This window comes from Saimiri boliviensis, chromosome 18 (assembly GCF_048565385.1).
Source record: "Saimiri boliviensis isolate mSaiBol1 chromosome 18, mSaiBol1.pri, whole genome shotgun sequence".
Classification (NCBI taxonomy): Eukaryota; Metazoa; Chordata; class Mammalia; order Primates; family Cebidae; genus Saimiri; species Saimiri boliviensis.
In genome coordinates, this window is record NC_133466.1 from 11,708,135 (window position 1) to 11,729,287 (window position 21,153).

Genomic DNA, 21,153 nt, shown 5'->3' on the forward strand with positions numbered 1-21,153 from the left:
CCCAAAGTGCTGGGATTACAAGCTAATGCCACCGTGCCCGGCCCTTCTGCTATCATTTCTGACAGCTGCCCTGAGGGGCCTGCTCCAGGCTCTGGATATAAAAAGGTTCTAGATCTTTCTGTCCTACCTTGTCTATGAAAGGCACATTTCTCAGCTCTCAGCTTCCTTGTAAGAGAGGCAGCCATTTGCTCTAACCCTCAATGAGGCATCATTAGTAGGAAGTCCATGGGTCCCAGTTAGCCCTTTTTATTTTCATTTTATTTATTTATGGTTGACTTGCTTGATGACTGCCATGCCCCTTGGCACACCCCAAATACAAGAGGTACAGGATCAGGAGTAGCAGGCATGTGGCTGCTCGCTGGTGTCGTTCCAGCCTTAATGTCTCCTTATCCTCAAACGCCTCCCTCTCTCGGCTGCCAGGACCCTCGAGCTCCCCTCACCACAGTCATTCCTTGGCATGAAGAAATTCTGTCCACGCAGCCACACAAATACAGCACAATGGTCATTGTCCAGTTTGCCATGTGGGTGTTTACAATTCTTTCACATTTTCTGTATGTTTGAGATTTTTTTTCTAGTGAAATGTAGAAAGGAAGAAAAAGAAATCAGGTCCGCAGAAGGCTCCGGTTAAATACAGGATTTTATCTGGAGGATGAAGACATGAGCCAGTGAGTCCAAACTAGCTAATCCGGGAATAAGAAGAATGGGGGTAGAGAACAGGGGCGTTGGGGTGGAAAAGTCCCGGCCGCTCTTGTGCACAATAGCGCCCTGATCGACATTGTGCCCCTGGGACACCCAGTCTTTTGCTCTCAGAATAACCCTGTGCAGTAGGCGGGACAGGCACCGTAACTGCCATCTTAATACCCAATTAAGATTGTGTTTTTAGCAGAGATGGGGTTTTAGGCTGGTCTTGAACTCCCAACTTCAGGTGATCTGCCGGCCTTGGCCTCCCAAAGTGCTGGGATTATAGGCATGAGCCACTGTAATTTCCGTTCTGGGACCTAGGCATCATCCATAGAGCAGCTACCCTCCTGTGTGACTTCAGAGAAATCACTCAGCCTCTCTGATCTTCACTGCTTCAGCCGTCACAGGCCTGTCCCTCCCACCTCCGAGACGGTGGAGCAAGTCAGAGCTCACAGAAAGCAGCGGCACGCAGGCGCAGCCCCGGCACAGCTCAAGAAAGGGGCTGCTGCTTCCCTGACGAGGGTTGAAAGACAACGGAAAGGGGTGCGGAGCTGGAGCCAGCACCAGCTTCCCTCCGGCCAACCCTGGAGTCGGGGAAGCCCTCTCTAAAGGGGACTTGGGAATCTCAGACACATCTCCCGACTCCCCCAGTCCTCACGGAGAGCTGCCTCCCAAAAAAAGGTTTTAATTTACAGGTATATTTTCTTTTCTTTTCTTTTTTTGAGACAGGGTTTCACTCCTGTGGCCCAAGCTGGAGTCCAGTGGTGCGATCTCAGCTACAACCCCTGCCTCGAAGGTTCAAGAGATTCTCTTGCCTCAGCCTCCCTAATAGCTGGGACTACAGGTGCGCACCACCACACACAGCTGATTTTTGTATTTTCAATAGAGACTGGGTTTCACCATGTTGCCCAGGTTGGTCTCAAACTCCTGGCCTCAAGTGATTCTCCCGCCTTGGCCTCCCAAAGCACTGGGATTATAGGCGTGAGCCACCACACCCAGCTATCATCTGTGTAGACGAGAACACTGAGGCCCAGGGATCAAAGGGACCTGCCTGATGACACACAGCCACAGTCAAGAGCGGATGTGAGCCCAAGGGTCTGACACCAGACCTAAGTTGGAAAGGCTTCCACAGCACCAGGAGGCCAGTGGAGTCCAGACCTTCTCTAAAAGCCTGCCTGGGGTCACCTTGGATTATTCATCTTCTAGAGTTCCAGGCCAGCAGACACTAGGCCCCTTTCCTTACGTCCACCTCTCCACACCCCCTCTCACCATCCCTTCATCCACTCCCAAACACACACTCAAGAAAGTAGGGACCTTAAATTACTTTATACGAACAATGCAGAGACCACATTGAGGAAATGGTGGCTTCCCAATGACACACACGAAGATCAGGAACAGAGGCAAGGTTCTGGAAGCCTGCGCTCCATCCTCCGGCCGAGGAAGTGGGTGGGAGGAAGCCTCCCTCCCAGCAGGGAGTATCGCACCCTGGAGGCTGTGGCTTCGTCTGTGTTCTAGCGAGTGATATTACAATGATAGCCAGGTGGATTCCGATTTTGGTTTTTGACTTTTTTTTTTTTTTTTTTTAGACTTAGTCTTGCTCTGTCATCCAGGCTGGAGTGCAGTGGCATGATCTAGACTCACCGCAACCTCTGCCTCCCAAGTTCAAGAAATTCTCCCACCTCAGCCTCCTGCATAGCTGGGATTACAGGCATGCACCCCCACACCTGGCTAATTTTTGTATTTTTAGTAGAGATGGGACTTCACCATGTTGGTCAGGCTGGTCTCAAACTCCTGACCTTGTGATCTGCCTGCCTCAACCTCCCAAAGTGCTGGGATTACAGGTGTGAGCCACCGCACCCGGCCTGTCCCCCATCCTTTCTTTTTAAGAATTGGAAGAGACATTTGTGATGATCAAATCCAACCCCTTCATTTTACAGACAGGAAAACTAAGGCTCAAAAAGGAAAGGCAGTAAGTCAGAATCCAAACCCAGGTCTCTTGACTCCTGGCCCTCCAGCTGCCTCTGCAAACTAAGGTTGGAAGAAAATACAAACAGTCCCGGGCCCGCTTCCCGGAGTGATCCTGAGAAACTGCTGACGTTAGGCAGGGAACAGTTCCACGCCTTTCCATCTGCAGGGCCAAGAGTGCCTCAAAAGTCCAATATTCCCCCACGGGATCCCGCGTCCTGGGGAAGGCGTGGAGAAGCCTGCCCTGTGCCCCAGGATGAAGCCAGCACCACCAGGAGCCAGCCTCAGCCTAGCCCTGGACATTCATCACCACAGAAATTCACTCCACAGCAGGCTCTGGGGTGCCTGGGCGACCTACTCTTGCAATGAGAGTTTCAGGGTGCATTTCCAGAAAGCATGAAGGCACAAAAGGGCGATGGTGCTTGTGAGTGGCAATGAGCAGAAAGAAACACAGGGCGCATGCAGGAAGGACACACAGACCCACAGAGGTGCTAGTGCGTGGGAGCCGAGGAGGCCAAGCCAGGCTGGGGATTAGAGGAGAGGCTTACTTCAGTAGTTTGATATTACACATAATCAGCTCCTTCCAGTTCACAAAAATCATAGCAACCTCTTTTTCTGTCAGCAGCTCAGACTCCATCAGGGGTTTTTGAAAGATCTACAGATGCAGAAAACGAAGCAGTTCAGAAAGCAGTTAGTTTGAAACTCATAGGCGCACACACCCATCGGATGAGAGCAGGAGAGGGCTCCGGTGTCCGCGCCTCGGCTGAGAGGCCCTGAGGTGACCGCCCACTTTCCTGCAGTCTCTGAAGCAGATGGCCCCTCCTCTGACCCGGGGAGGGGGCTGGAGGACGGTCCCCAGCAGGGCCTGCATTGTTTTACAGGGGAAGGAGGCCAGCTGAAGTCTCCAGGGGACAGGTCCTAACTCCACCAGACAAGCAGGGAGACCAGTACCAAGTCACACTCGCAGGCAAGGTGGTCTCACTGCCCACTGGGAGGAGATGGCCCCGTGAGAAAAGCGGGGCTTAAAGATGCCCGTGGCTGTGGGCACTCCCTTCAACCTGGGCATTCCCAGAGGAGCAGCCCAGGCGGCGGGCCCTCTAATAAGTCTGTGGCCACCTCGGTGACTGACTCCATTGCCGTGTCCTCAGCCTCCTGGGCTGACCCTAGACAGAGCCAGCACTTGTGGGCACACCATAAAGGGGGAGGTGCCGCCCTTCTCCTGGGGTCTGTAAAATAAATGAGCCCCTCCCAAACTCTGTGTGGTTGGGCAACTGGCAGTAAATCACAGATCTCAGTAGAACCCCGTGTGGTAGAGCCCCCACCTGCAAGGAGGTCATTTTCTCCCACGGGAGGCAGGAGGCGCTTCTGAAGGCTCTTCAGGGATGGGGACAGCCCATCTTCAACAGAAACTTGGCTGTGTGGCGGCTGGTCCCTGGGAGCCCTATTCCACAGGAGTCCGTGAGCTGATGTTGAACCCAGCATCCACCAGGGCAACCACATACGGTGGTGCATTCTGTGCACTGCACAAAGGGGCCACGTCTAAGGGGGGCCACTTGCATCCTGAACATCCTGAACTGTATATTTCATAACAGTCAAATGCCTTGAGAAAAGGGCACCTTTTGAATTTGCGCCAATGCTTCCTAAGTGTTAACGGTGGTCTCATGGCCACCAACCCACCCTGTACTCCTCCAGCAGCGGCGAGTCCTGCTGTGTCTCTCCCGGATGTCAAGACTATCAGACAAGATGGTTTCAAAACCACCTGGTGTTGTGGTGGTGGGTGTTTTTATACTATCACAGCACTGTTCACACTGCAGGCCCATCCCTACAAATCCGTCTCCTAATACGGCAGCTTCCCACGGATGGGACGAAAAGGCCTGCTGAGAAGCAGGAGTGTGACCGGCCCTGCATCTCCCCGTAGTTCTGTTTGTTTCTTTTTGAGACAGAGTCTTGCTCTGTCGCCCAGGTTAGAGGGCAGTGGCACGACCTCAGCTCACCACACCCTCTGCCTCCCGGGTTCAAGAGATTCTCCTGCCTCAGTCTCCTGAGTAGCTGGGATTACAGGCACATGCCATCATGCCTGGCTAATTTTTGTATTTTTAGTAGACACGGGGTTTTACCATGCTGGTCAGGCTGGTCTCAAACTCCTGACCTTGTGATCCACCCGCTTTGGCCTCCCAAAATGCTGGGATTACAGGCATGAGCCACAGCACCTGGCCCTCCCCATAGTTCTGGAAGGGGTGGCCAGGACCCTTCTGGGAGGACAGATAAGATGAGGCATCACCTCAGGTTGGGGGTTTTGTGGGGGTCTGGGAGGAAACGTTGGCATTCTCGGTGACAGATTTGTAATAAGTGGCAGGAATGACTCGAGACAGCAGCCAGATGGCCGCCATTTTCAGATGCCAACACTGTGGGCTGGGGCCATGTGGCAGGCTCCATGGCACCCCCTCCTTAGTAGCTGAGCTTCGACTGCTCTGAGTAGAGTGTGGACTGCAGACTGTCAGTCCACATGACTCCATCCATCAACTGCTCGGGGACTCACCTGCCCTTGGTGTAAACGATCTCTGTCCCTCCATGAGAATGACTCAATGTCGGCCATAAATAAGCACCGAATCATCTCTGGGGTCAGAATCTCCTACAGCATTTGCTGTCCAGATGCTCCCCACACATCAGAAAGTGTCTTGGGCTCAGAATCAGGACACAGTGGTCCTTGACGGAGCCCTCCGCCCTCCCTCCTTCCCTCCCTCCCTCCTTGCCCCCTGCCGTGCCCCGTGCCCCGTGCCCCACCAGCTCTCTTACCTCTGTGACCAGCTGCAGGTCATTCACATAGTTCTCCTCCGTGACAATGAGCTCGTGGATGTATCCTTGTCGTTTTCTTTCAGTTGGGGTCAACATATCCAAGAGATGTAAGTCTGAACACCCTGGAAAACACAACCATTTGGGAGAATTTAGTGCTAGTCCAGAGAAGCTCATATGACTTCAGATGGAAGATCCTCGAGGCTGCCGGGCCCAAAGCCTCCCTGCAGTCCAGCGGGCCGTGGGCTGAAGTGCGTCTTCCCTAATCATATGGGGAAGCCGTAAACCCCGGTACCTGTGAATGCTACCTTATTTGGAAATAGGGTCTTTATTTAAATAGGTCACATATAATCAAATTCAGATAAAATCATCACAGGGTGGGGGGCTGATGCAATATGACCACCGTCCTTATGAGAAGAAGACACGGAGACAGAGAGGCAGAACCTGGAGAGATGTGTCTCCGACCAAGACACACCCAAGCCTTCAGAGTGAGTTTGGCGCCTGACAACCTTCATTTTACACTTCAGGCCTCCAGAAACATGTGGCAATACGTCCCTGTTGTTTCAAGTCCTCCGGTTTGTGGTCGTTTGTTAGGGCAGCCCCAGAAACTGACTCAGGCAGCACACTCCTGCTTCATCCGAAACACTGAAATAATGTGAAGACAAGCCACACAGCGGCGATCGGCCAAAACTCCCAGGGGCTCACACCATGTCAGGTGGCGAACTGCGTTGAACGCTCAAGTATTATTACACTAGAACTATCCCCATTTTACAGATGAGGACGCTGAGGTGTACACAGGGTGACTCGCCCCAGTTCTCTCAGCTTGGAAGTAGTGATGGCAAGAGCTGAACCCCGAGACTTGGACTGCAGAGACGTGCCGAGGCTGTGGGTTACCTATGTCCAGGTTGGTTTGTGGAGGACGAGGTGGCTGTGCGGAGGCTCTGATGGTCCTGGTGGCCAGGCAGACACAAGGTGCATCCAGACGGCGCTGGGCACACTCTCCTGGACAGGGCTGCTGCTGGGCCTTGGGGCAGCCGAGCTTGCTGCAGACAGGAAATTCCCTTCCACTGCAGAGAGCCTCGCACGTTCCACCACAGAGGTCAAGGCTGCCCGAGGGGAAGGGCTACCCTGCTGCCCTGAAATGGTGCCTGCACTGGAAGTGGGGCTCACTCATGGCTCTGCTCACTTAGCTTGTTATTTGGGGTTTTGTTTGAATGTCTGAGCCTCTTACCCCAGACACACTGGAATGAGGGGTGGGATGCTTGGTTCTTCGGAGCATCCCCTGTGCGGGCCTGGGCCCACCTCTCCCTTTTATCAGAGGTTCTTTATTAACTCACAGAAGCCAGACTTGAAAGATAGATGGGGAGGTAACCCAAATGCAGGTGAGAGGGTCCAGGCTGAGTCCCCTTTACTTCTTTTTCCCATCCCCTCTGTTCCCCTCAAGGGGGCGTAAGGGAGCACAGTGCAAAAACCCTTGCTGGGGACCAGTGGTTGTCCCCAGGCTGGCAGCATCAGCATCACCAGGAGCTCGCCAGAGAGTCCCGTGCTGAAGTGACTCTGGAGTTGGGGGCTGGGTATCAGTGATTTAACAAGCTCTACAGGGGATTTTTGTTTGTAGGCGCACTAATATTCAAGAAGCCTGTTCTGGACTACCAGGGGTTCCTCGAGTTTCCAACTTCCCTTGAGGAAGTTGTCTGGGGTCGTGACTGACCTAGCCTATATGCTAAAAGCTGCTGCAAACTGTACGATCCCTTTGGGGCAAATGGTATCAGAGATTTCTTGGCAAATGCTTTGCTGCTTTAGAGGTTAACTCTTGGATTGTGGTGCTTCCAGCTCTTGCTTTTGTCCCTTCTCTGGGCCAACTGTCCTTTCTGGATTCTGTAGCTTCTTTTGCTGGGCCGGGAACATCCCAGGACCAGCAGGAGGATGCTGGAAAAGCAGCAGAAATGAGCCATCATTATATTAGCACCCTCAACCTCACTTACTGTTCCCTGCCCAAGGTCAAGCAGAATTCCCCAGGGCTGCAAGGTGAGCTCATGCCTTTGCACAGGGCTGCAGGTGTGCCTGAGCTCGCACCTTTGCACAGGGCTGCAGGTGGGCCTGAGCTCGCGCCTTTGCACGGGGCTGCAGGTGGGCCTGAGCTCGCGCCTTTGCACAGGGCTGCAGGTGGGCCTGAGCTTGAACCTTTGCACAGGGCTGCAGATGGGCCTGAGCTCGCGCCTTTGCACAGGGTTACAGGTGTGTCTGAGCTTTCACCACCCTCTGCTCAGCCGCAGGTTTGACCCAACTGTTTTTCCTGTCTCAGGGCATAGATTGTCTTTTATTGAAACAGCTGCGCCAACAATGAACGCTCAGGAAGGAGGCGGGCCACGGGGCTCCCTCATTCAGTACAGCTGTATGCTGTGTGAGCTTGGTTTTGTGGGAAGCTGAGTGATGTTTCTGAGTTCTTTGACTTTTATTGGAAAGGTCACCCAAGAAACACTTGAGTTTGAGGGGAAACATATCTTGTTCCTGCCCTCTTTTTCCCCCACTCTCCTGTGAGTGAGTGAAAGGACCCAGGCCTCAGGCCATTCCTTGTGAAACGGCTGAATGCAGCCCTTGCATTAGGCAACTTGGATGCCCTCTCACTGAAGCAAAGCCCCTGGAGCGGTCAGGACGTTCCCTTCTGCGGGGAGATTACAATATTGGCACAGAGCATTAGCTCTAAAAGTCACTGCACAAACACAGGGCAGTGACATTTGCCGCCACACAAACATCAGGCCAGTAGTGGCCACTGATTGGGCCAGTTTTCCAAATGTCCCTTTGAGAATGCCCCACAGTTCCCTTGAAGAATCTGAGGGATGTTATGGGTTCTTGGCTGCAGCAAATACACGTGTACAACACACACATTTAGGGCACACTTTTATCGGGGTCACAGGCCCACTTCAAGACTGTTCATAGATTTCAATCATTCATTGGGCAAATATTTACTGATGTCCTACTGTGAGTCTAGCACAAACCACTCAAGGTGCTGGGGATTCAGGACTGAGCAGGAGAGGCTCCTGCCTTCTGGGGTACAGCTAAGAACCTTAGGGTCCAGTGGTCCTCAACAGGGGGTGGTATTGCCCCACCCTCCGCTGAAGGTGGTACTGCTCCCCACCATGTTGAGATCGGTACTGTCCCCAAGGCCGACCTCAATGTGGTGAGGTTTGAGGGTTGTACTGCACCCCACTCCAGCCCCAGGGCTGAAAGTGTTCTTGTCACAGTGGAATATAGCAGGCTGGTCAGGACTGCTGAATGATCCACAACATGCAGGACACAGAACTGCCCACCCCAAATGCCAACAGAGGTGCACCCTGTTAAGAAACACTGGCATTACTTGAAACTGACAACCCGACCAGAGTTACGGGCTGCAGCACGGAGGTACGAGGGGCCAGCAGACATGCATCGAATGATGAGGAATCAGAAGAAAGGATCTATGAGGAAAGGTCGTGGCTGGCTTTGGGTTTCAGAGGTTCTTCTGTGTCTTCAAGTTTTTCACGGTGTAGGTTGTGAAGAAGCTCAGAGCCAGAGCAACAGCAGAAGCTTCAGGGCAAATTTGGGCCACCTGGCCGGGCATGGTGGCTCACAGCTGGAATCCCAGCACTCTGGAAGACCCAGGCGGGCGGATCATCTGAGGTCAGGGGTTTGAGACTAGCCTGACCAACATGGTGAAACCCCATCTCTACTAAAAATAGAAAAAATTAGCTGGGCATGGTGGCAGGCACCTGTAATCCCACCTACTCAAGAGGCTGAGACAGGAGAATCACTTGAACCTGGGAGGTGGAGGTTGCAGTGAGTGAGCCAAGATCGTGCCACTGCACTCCAGCTAGGCATCAGAGCAAGACCGTGTCTCAAAAAAAGAAAAAACAATTGGGTCATTTGTCCAAGATTCCTAGGAGTCCGGGGCCAGCTGGGGACAAGCTGGAGGAGCTACTGTGTGGCCTCCGGATCCAGGTAGCATTGGCCTCTGGCCCAAACATTTTGCAAGGCCCAAGTCAGAGCTGATGGAGCTTGGAGGTCAGGGGAAGCATTGGGCAAGTCTGGGCTGCTTGCACCCCAAATTCCCCCCCTTGCAGGTCCACCTACCAGCCTGCCTGAAGACAGGGGGATGGCCCCGATGGCCTCTGCAGAACGCAATGAAAAGCAAAGGTTTTGTGGGGATTCTTCTCTACATTATGTGCCAACGATGTTGGCTTGGAATCATCTTGGTAGCCATCAAATTGACCCACGGGAGGCTGTTTTAAAACTTCTTGCTGGTGAATGCCAGACCAAGAGAACAATTAAAGACTTGAAATAGGCACTTTGAACTCAATAATAACCTCCTTTGAAAATTTAATATTTAGAAAAACAAGTGAGTTTTAAAATTCCGTTATTCAAAGCAGGGTAAATGGAAAAGACATTTCAAATAAAAGCGTTTTCTTTAGGGGCGGAGGGACGTGGCCGTTCTCTCCTTTGGGTCCTGAGATAAATATGGTTTCTGGCCCCCTTTCCCAGGGAAAAACGAGAGGAGAAAGCACAGCAAATGGTTTTCCATGAACATCTCAGTGTGACGGAGGGATTCTCAAAACTAACTGAAATCCACACACAGCTGAAATAATATTGCAAATGACTTGAGGCGGTTACAAATAATCCCCCATTACAGCCCACATAAAATTCCTAATCTATGTGCCATCCCTTAGAATGCTGTGTAGTTAGACACATTTACGAAATGGAGAGACATGTGATGGCCTCTGGAAGGATTTTTTGAGTCTAGGCCCTGGAGAAAAGCATGGGGGAAAAAATCTTATCAATAAAAGGTCATCTTGCTTCCCTCAACTGATATTCATATGAACAGCATTATTTCAAGAACTTGTTTTATTGCAGAAGCAATACAGAAACACATGCTGATTATAAAATTTCAAGGGCTACAGAGCATTTAGGGTAAAAAGTGCACCTCACCCCTCTCCGTACCTCCAATTATTGTACCTTTCCCAGCAAGGAGCAGAATGTTGAAAACCAAGCCAGCCCCCACAGCAAGTTGCCCATTGAGCAAAGCAAATACACAGACCTTGTTCCTGTATGAAAGGGGCCAAAATATATAATAAGCTGTTCCATAAATAAGTATTAAGTTCCTCTGAAGTCCAAGAGACACAGAAATAAGCAAGATACTGTCCTTGTCCTCAAGGAAACTCACAACCTTGGGGGAGATGCAATAGGAAAATTTAATTTAAAATATTAATAGCAAGCAGCTGGGCTTGGTGGCTTATGCCTGTAATCTCAGTACTTTGGAAGGCAGAGGTGGGTGGATTTCTTGAGCCCAGGAGTTTATGGCCAGCCTGGGCAACATAGTGAGACTCCATAGCTACAAAAAATTTCAAAATTAGCCATGCATGGTGGTACGTGCCTATAGTCCCAGCTACTCAGGAGGCTGAGGCAGGAGGATTACCTGAGCCCAGGAGGTGGAGGCTGCAGTGAGCTCTGATCACGCCACTGCACTCCAGCCTGGGCAACAGCAAGAATCCGTCTCAAAAAAAAAAAAAAGAAAGAAAGACAGAAATGAGAGAAAAAAAAAAAAGAAATTAAACAGCAAGCGTTAAAAGAAGAGCCCAGGCTAGGCACAGGCAGCACTTTGGGAGGCTGAAGCAGGTGGACCACTTCAGGTCAGGCGTTCCAGATCAGCCTGGTCAACATGGTGAAACCTCGTCTCTACTAAAAATACAAAAATTAGCTGAGTGTGGTGGTGAGTGCCTGCAATACCAGCTACTTGGAAGGCTGAGGCAGGAGAATCCATTGAACCTAAGAGGTGGAAGTTGCAGTGAGCCAAGATCACACCACTGCACTCCAGCCTGGGTGACAGGGTGAGACTCTGTCTCAAAAAAAAAAAAGAGAGAGAGAGAGAGATCCCGTGGGCTATGCTGATGGTGGAGACAGTAGGACCTCAGAAAGGAGCAATTCATGCTGAGGGGAGGCTTCCTCAAGGGTCCCGCCTGAGGCTGGGTCTCCAAATGGCTGGGAGGTCAAGGCCATATATAAACGAGTATAGGAACCATCAAGAGCAAGCCTTCACCCAGGCGCCAGGTCAGCGCAGAGACACTGCGGGAGATAGGTGGGAAGGAGGGAAGAGCCAGATGATGGGGTGACAGGGATGGTGATGCCGGAATAAGAGTTCAGAAACAACATGCGGGAGGACCAGGAGAGAGCAATAAGCAAGCTCGGGAGATGGCTTTCATCTCTAAGGGAAAGGGTCTACCAGCGTCTCTGGGGACGCTCAGCCCAAATCCTCTGGCTAAATGGCCCTGAATCAGCAGGATCTCTGCTACTTGGGCTCCTGGAGGTCTCATCTATACTGCAGGCTTCTCCCCACGGCCTGAGTCTCTCCTTCCAGGTGAGCCCATGCTCCTGAGGGCTGCACTGGATTCTTGTGGGAAAATCAATCTAACTGCACTCCCTTCAATGTCCGGGGCCTCTCCTGTAGGTGTGGGGCGGCCTATCATGTAGGAAAAGCAGATGAAGCCACGTGGCTATGACGTGAAGAAAGTTCTCTGGCCAAACACTCTGTCCCTTTTCCTGCAGCTGATGTCTGAAACCCCAGCGTTATCCAAGCCACGAAGTTGTGTACTCTTGCCGTGAACCAGCAGCCACGCTCGGCCCTGGGGTTCTGAGAGGGAGGCAGGCCAGGTCCTTGTCCTTTGGGAGCCTGCTGGTTGCTAGACTTGGATCTAGCAATCTGGGCCAAATTGGATCCTTGCTGGGTTGCAGGCACTTCGCAAAGGGCATCACCAGAAGCGGTTATAAGTCCTTGAGACCGTGGACTTGCAAATCCTCAAGATGTGATTTTTATGGGGGTCTGGAGAAGCCAGTGGGCACAGAGGTGGGAGGGGAAGGAATGTCCTCGTTGGCACCAGAGACCCTCGTGGGTCCAGCAGAGCTCAGGCATCCCACCTCAGCCTGTCCTGGTGACCCACCATGCCCCACGTAGGTGAATCCTCGGGAGGCTTCCACTCAGATGTAACCCAGAAGCTTAAATGTGACCACGTAATTCCAAATAAGCTTTGTTTTCTTCCGAGGAGGGGAATCCAGTCCACATGGGTTGCCAGGCAGTTCAGTGATTGCTGAGGAGTGATGAAGATAAAATTCTTCTCAGGGATAAATCATCTCTTAATTTTCCACAAATATGCACATTTCAGGGAGTGAAAGGGCCTATCATTTCATGGCCTTATAATGGGCACTGGAATTCCTGGCATAGCGTTACCTCCCCATGGTATGCATGCTTCAGCTCATTCCAGGTCCCTTTTATGTCCCAGCCTGGGTTTTCTTTCTTCCTGACTGACGTCTCCCACTGTGCCCTCTCCTGTAGTATTCTAGGTGTCCTGAGTAGCTCCTGTTAATAACTTTTTGGGTACAAAGGCAGATTGATTTGTTATAATGAAAGTACAAATACATTGTTACTGGAATATGAAGGAGGAGTCTGCTGTTTTTTTATTTTTATTTTTAATTTTTGTGGGTACATCGTAGGTGTATATATTTATGGGGCACGTGAGCTATTTTGATATAGGTATGCAATGCATAATAATCACATCATGGAGAAGGGGGTATCTGTCCTCTGAAGCATTTATCCTTTGTGTTACAAATAATCCAATTACAATCTTTTAGTTATTTTTAAATGTACAATTAAATTACTATTGACTATAGTTCCTCTGCTGTGCTATCAAACACTAGGTCTTCTTTTTTTTTTTTTTTTTTTTGAGACAGAGTCTTGTTCTGTTGCTCAAGCTGGAGTGCAGTGGCACGATCTTGGCTCACTGCAGCCTCCACCTCCGGATCAAGCAATTCTCCTGCCTCAGCCTTCCGAGTAGCTGGGATTACAGGCATGCACCACCAGGCCCGGCTAATTTTTGTATTTTTAATAGAGATGGGGTTTCACTATGTTAGCCAGGCTGGTCTCAAACTCCTAGCCTCAAGTGATCCATCTGCCTTGGCCTCCCAAAGTGTTGGGATTATGGACGTGAGCCATTGCGCTTGTGCCCAGCCAAATACTAGATTTTTTTTTTTTTTTTTTTTTGGTAGACAGAGTCTCACTCTGTTGCCCAGGCTAGCGTGCAGTGGCACAATCTCAGCTCACTGCAACTTCCACCTCCTAAGTTCAAGTAATTCTCCTGTCTCAGCATCCTGAGTAGCTGAGACCACAGGCACATGCTACCATGCCCAGCTGCTTTTTGTATTTTTAGTGGAATCAGGGTTTCACCATGTTGGCCAGGCTGGTCTCGAATTCCTAACCTTAGGTGATCAGCCTGTCTTGGCCTCCCAAAATGCTAGGACTACAGGTGTGAACTGCTGTGCCTGGCCAAATACTAGGTCTTATTCAAGGGGCCTGTCATTTGGTAAGAGGGATTTGAAAATATTTAGCAGAGGAGGAGGAATCTGAGTTGGACTTCAGCAGGCTAAATATATTTTATATATAGAGAGGGGTGGGGACATGCAATGGTGAGGAATTCAAATGGAGGGAGGAAGAATGGGAGTAAATAGAATTCAGAGTCGGGGTGTGGAGACCTGGGAGCAGCTGCGGAGGAGGGAAGCAGGCTCTGTGTGATGGCAAGTCATGGGCGTTAATGTGGAATGCCACTCGAACTCACAATGCTGGGTGCTGCGCATGTGCGAACTCATTGAATCCTCACCAGGAATCCTATGTGGTAGCTACACTGTTGTTATCCCCCATTGAGCAGACGAGAAAACTGAGGCACGGGGAGGGTAAGTCAGTTGATAAATGGCAGGAGTCTGACCCCAGAGCTCAATGCTCTTCCCTGAGACCTCTTCCTTCTCGCTCAGTCTGCTCAGGCGGCCAAAACAAAGACCACAGACCCAGCAACTAAAACATGTATTTTCTCACAGTTCTAAAGATACAAGGTCCAAGATCAAGGTGACAAAGTCCAAGATCAAGGCTGGTTCCTCCCGTGGGCTCTCTCCTTGGCAGGGTCTGTCCTCTGTGTATGCAAATCTTCAGCGAATGTGTGTCCATATTTCCCTTCTTATTAAGGGCACCCATCAGATGGAATCAGAGCTCACCCTAACAGCCTCATGTTCACTTCAGCACCTCTTTAAAGAATTTATCTACAAACAAAGTCACATTCAGATATCCTGGGAGTCAGGGCCCCAACATGTGAATCTGACGGCACGGTGCAGCCCTAACTGGTGGGCAAGTTCAGTCGAGGAGGCTCTGGCTGCAGAGCTGGGAAGGTCTTGGCTGGATTTCAGGGGATCAGTGTGCCAGCTGTGTGTGGCATGGTTGGGGCTGTGGCCCTGGAATCTGGCCACACACTAGGGTCACTCAAGGAGTTTTTTAAAATCTCAGTGTCCCTGCTGACCAACTAAACTAGACTGGGTAGAGTGGGGCCCAGGCACCTGCTGCCTGCAAAGCTCCCACGTGGTTCCAATGTGCAGCCAGGAGATCAGAGGAAAGATGGCCTGGAAATTAAGACACCTGGCACGAAAGGGAGCAGAATTTGGAAATTGATCTGTCCAGGCCCAGAGAGCATGAAAGCTGCCACAACTGTGGAGCTGAACCCAGCCCATGGCAGGCCACTCAAGCCATCATTCAAGAGGCTTGATGGCTGTAACCACAGAACACCATCTCTCTGAGGCCATCGGTGATGAGCCAGAGACCATCTGACACTCTGCTCTTGGGGCCCCCTGAAGCTGCACCTCAGGCCACACTGCCACCACTCACCTCCAGCCCTAGGGCTGTGGCTTCAAAGACCACTCTCTCTGCTCAATGCCCTCATTTTATGAATGGAACAGCAGATCCCAGAGATGTATGGTGACCTTCCCCATCAAGAAGCAAATCTTTGCTGGTGATACGTCAGGAAATGGAATCATGAGGAAACCACCAGCTTTTCAAAGGGCAGGCCTGAGGGTGGGCGATACGCTTTTCTCTCTCAGTAGATTCCTGCAAGATCAGGCTGAGAGGATGTGCCTGTCCTTGGAACCCAGGGCCGGCGGGGGCTGGCAGTGGCCAGTCTAGGTCAAGGCAACCAGGCCTTCTCTGAAAATGACCCTTGGCTGACCTGTCCCTGGACAGCCCCAGCCCACGGGAAGCTCTGGAGGCCAGACCAGCTCTGAACTGTCTAGAGGGGCAGGTGAACTCATCTCAATGGAACTTTCTTCAGAAGGGTCTACCCACACACAGCCTGTTCCCTGGGGCTGGTCTCTCCTAACTCAGCAAACTGATCCTGTAGAGACTCAAGAGGCAACCTCAGCCATGATATTTCCTGCTTATTCACAGCGGCTGCATAGATCCGCAGGGGCCCCGCTCTTGTGGGGCTTCCGTTCTGGTGGGGGAGACAGAAAAGCAAGTACATACATAAACAGACAACACTGAAGACGGTTATAGGAACGATGAAGAGCAATCCTTACGCTTCATAAGCTCACTTCTGGTTTCAGGGTCTCTTCATGAGAATTTATTTTGTAAACAATGCCGCCCCGTCTGCCATACCCTTTCCTCCTGGGGAGGGAAAGCCAAGCACAGGTTTTGTGTTGGGTTCCAGGCAACATGCAGCAGAGAGCATGAACACTGATGTGTCCTGCCTCGCGCAGCCTAGCTGGGGAGGAAGGACCAAGCCTGTGGAACAGGCAGGTAGAAGGGCAACCCAGGACTGTCTGCCACGGCGCTTCCTGAGCAGCTGGCAAGTGAGGCACCAGGGGGGTATGCGCGTGTGGGAGGTGGGCCCTGCCCTCTGCTTTGTAATCAGGGGGAGGCTGGGAGCCCTGCAGTAAGTCAGCTCTGCAAGGAAAGGAACTATCGCTGCTCATTAGTGTTGTTACCATGGAGGTTTTAATGGGGATGTAACAAACCACAAGATTTGGGCCCTGCCTCCACGGAGCTCACAGTCTAACTGGGGAGGTAAGAGTATCTGTGTATTATCGTATCAGCCTTTCTATTTAGTCATCTTTCTGTGTGATAAGGAATTCAGGAAAGAGCTGAGTTGTTACAAGCTAATGGAGCAGGAGAGGTGGCAGAGAAATCAGGAGAGGTGAAGGCAGGTGGGCAGGAGAGGCAGGGAGGTGGGGCAAAGGCATCTGCAGCTGGGGCATACCTGTGGCTTTAATGAGACTCAAGAATCCTGGGGTGGTGGTGGAGGCTGACACAATGGAGGGAAGGTTCTGGGTTGGTAAGACTGGACAGCAGAGTGGGGCTAGATGATGAAGGAAGTCCCTGGACCCAAGCACCGCCTCCCTATTGGACAGGTGGGCACATAAGAGCCCTGGGAAGTAGTCGAGGGGTTGAGTCATGCAGTCTCTGAGGCTGGGGGAGCTCCTTGCCCACACTGCCTGCCTGCACCCCCATCACTTCCTGCTGACATGGGCCCAGGAGGCCACAGTGGGCCCCAGGTGTGGGTTCTGGCTCTCTCTGCGGAGGGACTTCCATGATGAAAATGGATCTTTCCATAAAGTGGTTTGGGGGGGGGCGGTCAAAGGAGGTGTTTGCAACAGGCCCATTTGGAAAGCCCTGGGGGCCACAAAAGCCTGACTTTCATGACGGGTCAGAACGATGATTCAAAGGTGGCAGAGAAAGAACACTGAGCGGACTCTTGGAGAGCAGCTGTTACCAGCCAGTCCAGGTTCCCCTCTGCAAGCACAGGAAGAGTGCATGGGTTAGGGAAGGCGTTCTCAAGGAGGTGACAACAGAGCCGTGCTAAAATTCAGCACAAATAGGAATCAATGAGGAGAGGGAAGGCAAGAGGGCTGGAGAAAAGGGAAGATCAGGCAGGGCTTGAAGACCAAGTAGATTTGGGTCTTTTATCGTGGAGGACTGGGAAGCCCCTGGATGATTTTCTTGCTCCATTACCCAGGCTAGAGTGCAATGGCACAATCTCAGCTCACTGCAACCTCCGCCTCCTGGGTTCAAGCAATTCTTCTGCCTCAGCCTCCTGAGTAGCTGGAACTACAGATGCACACCATCACGCCTGGCTGATTTTTGTATTTTTAGTAGAGCCAGAATTTCACCATATTGGCCAGGCTGATCTTGAACTCCTGACCTCATGATCCTCTGCCTTGGGTTCCCAAAGTGCTGGGATTACAGGTATGAGCCAATGCACCTGCCCCACCCCCTAGATGATTTTAAGCAGAAGAAGCAATGCTTTTAGAATAGCTCTCTGCCTGTAGTGTGGGGGAAGCTGGAAGGAGAGAGTGGGTGCAGCCAGACCAGGTGGAAAACTCAGCCCTCCTTCTGCGAGGGGCAGAGCAGCTCCTTCAGCCCTGGCCTTTGCACTTGCTGTCCCTTGGGCTGAGAAAGCTCCTCCCATTGATCTTTGCACGTGCCTCCTCTGCAACCAGGCCTCCATCCCCGTGTCACCTCTTCAGAGGGCCTTCCTGGCCCCCAGTCACACTCTGTGCCACCTTATCCTTCACTAGCTGGAACCACCACTCAGTTCTCTGCTGCTCGTTGGCTGCTCCTGAAAACTCCAGGCATCTCCTCAGCTTGTATTCTGCTGAGCACGGCCCCATCACCAGGCTGGTTCCATATACCTCGGCCACAACTCTCAGGAGGCAGTGGGAGAGGGAAACAGAGTGGGCTGGGCCCCTCCTGGGCTCCCAGGCCACACAGCAGGAGACGGGGAAGGAAGACAGGATGCAGGAGGGAAGGGGAGGCAGAGAGGACCGGCGGATGTACTTCTATCCCTAGAGGATGGGATGGAGCAAGGCATCCTACTGGATTCCAAGTCAGTGGAGGCTGTTACTGAGGATTCGGCCGTGTGGGGCTTTGGCACGGGGCCTCAGGACTCCAAGGTAACGCTGCAGAGAGGAAAGAGGCATCCCTGGCCTGGTCCCCTCTGCTGGAGGCCTGACAAACAGAGCGGAACCGCGGGGTCTGGATCTTGAGAGGCATCTCGGGGTGCACGCGGTGGGCAGGGAGGGAGTTAAGCATGCCGGGGGCAGTTGGTCTGGAAACGGCATCGGGGGGCAGCACCCCCCGGCAGCCCATGTCCCTTATCTAAGCTGGATGATGGCTTTAAAAATCCAGCAGCCGGCATATCTAGGGGGCTGAACGTTCCATTCTTTGCTGGCAAGAGAACACAAGGCCACAGAATGCCGTGATGAGAAATAAAGGACCCAGTGACTCAATGCATTTGTGACAGGTTTATTGTGGAGCGCTGCATGGGCCTGCCAACACAGTCCAGACGTGACATTTAAAAGCCCTGCACATTCCATTTTCCCTGGTGGCCTCCCCACCGTCGACCGTGTGAAACACAGGCAGCTTGTCCACATCAACCAAGAGTCGGCTGAGTAGGCTCTGGTCTTTCGTCCAGAGAACGTCTCTGCGCATTTGAGGAGAGCAGTGAAGGTGTTTAAAAAGCCACTTGCTTCCACCGGTGGACCTCCTGCTAACGGAGCAGGGGGGCCAGGGTTTGTGCACAGATTGGTGGGGCCAGTCTTGCAATGAGACATCTGAAAGTTTTTAGGGAAGCTGTCCAATTTTTTTTCTCTGAAATTCCTAATCTATAAAATCCATGTTTAAAAAGTCTTTTTTTTTTTTTTTTTTTTGTAGATGGTTTCCCCCACTGCCGCCAGGCTGGAGTGCAGTGGCTCCATCTTGGCTCACTGCAACCTCCGCCTCCCGGGTTCAAGTGATTCTCCTGGCTCAGCTTCCCAAGTAGCTGGGACTACAGGTGTGTGCCACCACGCCCAGCTAATTTTTGTATTTTTAGTAGAAACGGGGGTTTCACCACGTTGGCCAGGATGGTCTCGATCTCTTGACCTCATGATCTACCTGCCTTGGCCTCCCAAAGTGCTAGGATTACAGGTGTGAGTCACCAGGCCCGGCCTCTAAAATGTCTTAAAAATGCACATAACCTACCTGCTGTTTTGGTTTAATGAAATAAGCCACTTGATTGGATCTCGTGATGCTCACTGACCAGGCACAAATGCCTTTCTCTCCAATAAAAGCAAGAGCAACAAAGCTATTATTCTCTACTAGATGTCATCATTATCTCTCCATATGTAAATGAGGAAACTGAAGCAATTACAGAACTCATCCAAGATCACACCACTAGTAAGCGGCAGAGCTGGGATTTGAACTCGTGCTCTGAGCCACCATCATGGATTGCTGCTTAGCCTCCATAAGGTCCCCGGATGCAGTTATGTTGATGCCCCCTCTGAATCACTGTCTTCCTATAGGAAAGTGGTTTACAGGAAAACAGAATGTTGCAAAATTATGAGAGGAATGGAGTAAGGTATTAGGCTGAACTTGCAGAGAAGCCGTGTTGTTATATACAGCTCCATGTTTTTCCGGAGGCAAGGAATGAAAATTGAAAAGCTACAGCAACATATGTTCTTACGTTTGGCTCAGACTGAGGGTGTCTTAGGCAAGCCTGAGCCTTTGGCAAACTCCCCCAGTGGAGGCGAGAAAGACAAAGGGCTGAGGTGGGTCAGCATTGAGCTTGCGGGTTGAAAATGTGTTGGAATCCTTACCAATGGCTCCAAACTCCCATGGCAACCCCAGCAGTGAGGGAATCGCATGAGGGAAGAGGGGCCCCTTCCCCATCTTTCCAAAGATGTAGCCACTGGTTCTGTGGAGGTGGGAGCTCTGGAGCTGTGGACACGTGTGCATATATCTGTGCATCAAATGGTACACCTAGAACAAGGATTTGCTAGAGACTTTGAAAAGCTGACTTGAGGGCCGGACGTGGTGGCTCAGGCCTGTAATTGCAGCACAGGCGAATCATGAGGTCAGGAGTTCGAGACTAGCCTGGTCAACCTGGTGAAACCCTGTCTCTTCTAAAAATACAAAAATCCGCCAGGTGTGGTTGTCCGTGCCCGTAATCCCAGCTACTCGGGAGGCTGAGGAAGAATTGCTTGAACCGGGGAGGCGGAGGTTGCAGGGCAACGGAGTGAGACTCTGTCTTAAAAAGAAAAAAAAAAGAAAAGCCGACTTGAGAACATCACTGTTTCCCAAGACCCTCAGTGCCCTCAGCTCCAGGTGCCGGCCTTGTGCTCAGTGTTCTCTAAGATACAGACTTCACTGAATAATCCTCAGAGCATAGCTCTGCACTCCACCCCCAGCCCAGGCTTTTCCCCACTTTCTGGGTAGGGCCTGGGAAGCAACGCAGTGGGTCAGCGTGCAAGAGTGTGTGGTGACAGGTATCAGAAGGGGAGAGGACAGCATGGGAAACATGAGGGGAAAGCAGGGGCATCGGGGGTTTCTCCTCACTAAGGGAAACAGCTTTCTTGATGAAAAATGGCAGATCAAAAGTGTTCTCCTCTCTCCTGGGTCAGAGTTCAGAGAAACTGTAACAAGAGAAGGAACTGTTCAGCTCTTAAAGACATGATAGGCTGCGTCAAAATAAGGAACGTTTCTTTTGAGGCTTGCAACATCAGTCAGAAGCGATGTGCCAAGCAGATTGGAAATAGCAGCTGGCAGCCTCTGCCAGGATCTTCTATAGAACAGTATCTATCTATCTGTCTTCTGGCTGTACCCTGAACTCACCATTTGGCTTACTGTTACTAAGCTACAGATGAAGGCATTTAAGTTACCTGAAAGTTGCTGCTCACTGCCCCCTCTCTCTTACATACACACACACACACACACACACACACACACACACACGACATCATAAAACAGTAACATGGTAGCTGGCTGCTTCTAAGAGGTAGTATGCCCAACAGCAATGTGCATGGACACTGTGTGTGTGTGTGTATATATATATATCTTACAGCTGA

The 21,153-nt window shown here is 51.4% G+C and overlaps 1 protein-coding gene across 9 annotated transcripts in view; it reads right to left on the minus strand.

Moving 5' to 3' along the window:
• Positions 1-21,153, minus strand: part of ITSN1 (intersectin 1) — a 248,418-nt gene that overhangs the window by 36,885 nt on the left and 190,380 nt on the right. For all 9 annotated transcript variants that reach the window (XM_074389318.1, XM_074389317.1, XM_074389319.1 and 6 more), the window contains 2 exons: positions 5,443-5,564; positions 3,195-3,301 (listed from right to left, as the gene is read on the minus strand). In XM_074389318.1, coding sequence (XP_074245419.1) covers positions 3,195-3,301; positions 5,443-5,564 — 229 coding nt within the window. The remainder of the gene's footprint in view (positions 1-3,194; positions 3,302-5,442; positions 5,565-21,153) is intronic.